This window comes from Manis javanica, chromosome 11, assembly GCF_040802235.1.
Source record: "Manis javanica isolate MJ-LG chromosome 11, MJ_LKY, whole genome shotgun sequence".
Lineage (NCBI taxonomy): Eukaryota > Metazoa > Chordata > Mammalia > Pholidota > Manidae > Manis > Manis javanica.
Genome location: NC_133166.1, coordinates 3,858,491 through 3,860,980, shown reverse-complemented (window position 1 = coordinate 3,860,980; position 2,490 = coordinate 3,858,491). Strand labels below are relative to the sequence as shown.

The 2,490-nt window shown below is 41.0% G+C and overlaps 1 protein-coding gene across 1 annotated transcript; it reads left to right on the top strand.

The window, feature by feature from the left end:
- Positions 1-226: 226 nt before the first annotated feature.
- LOC108393662 (olfactory receptor 5D14) lies at positions 227-1,189 on the top strand. Its single transcript, XM_017654629.3, has one exon. It carries the CDS (start codon positions 227-229, stop codon positions 1,187-1,189), a length of 963 nt encoding a protein of 320 aa, XP_017510118.3.
- The last annotated feature ends 1,301 nt before the right edge of the window (positions 1,190-2,490 follow it).

Here is a 2,490-nt window from a genome sequence, read left to right as displayed (position 1 = left end):
CGGAGACGTTTAAGAGGCTCAGCTTGGATTGGTATATCCATAGCAGTTATCTGCCTGAGGCATTTTCTAAATAGAAGAAACTAGGACCAGTAACACTTCTCTTTAATTTTATTATTTTTTTGTTCTACCTTAGAAAGTCATGCCATGGCTGTTGCTCACCTCTGCAAATCTCTTTGGCAGGAGCAGCCTTCTCCCCGGACCCCCTCCTTTCAGAGGCATTGTAGTGATGGCTGCAAGAAATCTGAGTGTGGAGACAAGCTTTGCCCTCTTGGGTTTCACAGATTACCCATGGCTTCAGATTCCTCTCTTCCTAGTGTTTCTGATGATGTACATTATCACTGTGGCAGGAAATCTTGGCATGATAGTAATCATCAAGATTAACCCCAAATTTCACACTCCCATGTACTTTTTCCTTAGCCACCTTTCTTTCGTTGATTTTTGTTACTCTTCTATCATTACTCCCAAGCTGCTTGAGAATTTGGTCATGGCTGATAAAAGCATCTTCTACTTCAGCTGCATGTTGCAGTACTTCCTGTCCTGCACGGCTGTAGTGACTGAGTCCTTCTTGCTGGCGGTGATGGCCTATGATCGCTTTGTGGCCATCTGTAACCCTCTGCTTTATACAGTGGCCATGTCACAGAGGCTCTGTGCCCTGCTGGTGTCTGGGTCATACCTCTGGGGTATGTTTGGCCCTTTGGTACTCCTTTTATGGGCTCTTCAACTGAACTTCTCTGGACGGAACATAATCAACCACTTTTTCTGTGAATATACGGCTCTCATTGCTGTCTCAAGCTCTGACACACGCATTCCCCATCTGCTGCTCTTTAGCTTTGCCACCTTCAACGAGGTGAGCACACTGCTGATCATCCTCGCTTCATACATTTTTATTTTTGTGACTGTACTAAACATCCGTTCTGCCAGTGGGCGTCACAAAGCCTTCTCCACCTGTGCCTCCCACCTGACGGCCATCACCATCTTCCATGGGACCATTCTTTCCCTCTATTGTGTGCCCAACTCCAAAAACTCTCGGCAAACTGTCAAAGTGGCCTCTGTATTTTACACAGTGGTCAACCCCATGCTGAACCCTCTGATCTACAGCCTGAGGAATAAAGACGTGAAGGATGCCTTCCGGGAATTAATAGACACAAAAGTCCCATTTCGGGGGACCCATCTCAAAAGATGTGTTTGATTCCAATGAACCATGGAACAGTCTTCCAAAACCTATAACATACATTTGCATGAGATTTTTATATGTTGTGGGTAAGCTCACATCTCTTGAATATGCAAATACATTAAATCTAGGATGGATTCCACAGAATTTTGAATCATAACGCATCTAGTTCTTCAAATTCTCTGAAAACAAACACAGAAAATACTACAAAGCTCAATAGCTGATTCGAATTGGGGAATCAGGTTACTGAGAGGATGATGATAACTCACTTTGACAAGGCCTTTCTTGCTTTTATGACAATGAATGACCTGCCTTTAAATTTGTGTTGTCTGCCACTGAAGCGTTGTAGCTTTGTTGGGAGATACCCATGGATCTTCTCTGTGATGAAAGGGGGGATGAGTCTTTTCTGGCAACTTCATTCCGTGGGTTCTGTGAATTCTATGAATGGACAGTCTTGCACTTTAAATAGTCAGCTTATGTTAGAAGTTCAGAGGGCAAGTTATAACTATTGTGCAGATAATGACATGGAATTTCAGTAAACTAATTTAGATGTGACTGAAATGGTTGCTTTAAAACAGGAACTCAACTCTGTTAACTCTGAATCTGGTGTTTTTTTGCTGGAGTACCTCTGTAGCTATTATTCTGAGGGGTGACAGAAAAGTAGTCCATCTCCATATCAATATGTAATTACAAGGGAGAGCAAGGGTATATTCAGACCGGAGAGGTTGGGTGGGGTCCCTTTTTGTAGCTGGGTGTCAGGAGAAGTGGATGACTGCTTATAAGGAATAAATGGGTTTCTCTCACTTCATTTCTCCCTGCAACTGACTTCAGTTTCAAAGGTAACTTGCCCTAGGCTGGGAACATATTTTCCCCCTGGAGTTACAGTTAGATTGTCCAGGAAAATCACTGGGGTCATTCAAGTGTAAAATTGCTAGAAGGCTACATTCCCAATATTGTCAGGTCCAAAAATCACTACAAGTATTATCTTATCTAGTTCATATATATTAGGACTAGTATGGATGTAGTATACATTTTATCTGTGTATACTAAGGAATCATATTCAAAATTTCCATTCTAATGTTTATTTGAGTGACTAAACAAGCACAAATATTTAGTGGAAAATACATTAAAAATTAGAACAAATTATAATTGGAAGGTTAACTCTACAAACTTAAAAAAAATTAAAGTTTTTGTTAGAACAGTGTCATATTGGGATAAAGAGGTAGCCATGGGAGAAGAAGATAAAAGCAGATCTCTCCCTTAATTTCACACACCAAAAGAGAATTCTAAAAGCAAGCTTAAAACTTGGGTTACATGAA

Excerpts from the sequence above, each read along its gene's own strand:
- LOC108393662 (XM_017654629.3), top strand. The coding sequence starts at position 227 with ATGGCTGCAAGAAATCTGAGTGTGGAGACAAGCTTTGCCCTCTTGGGT.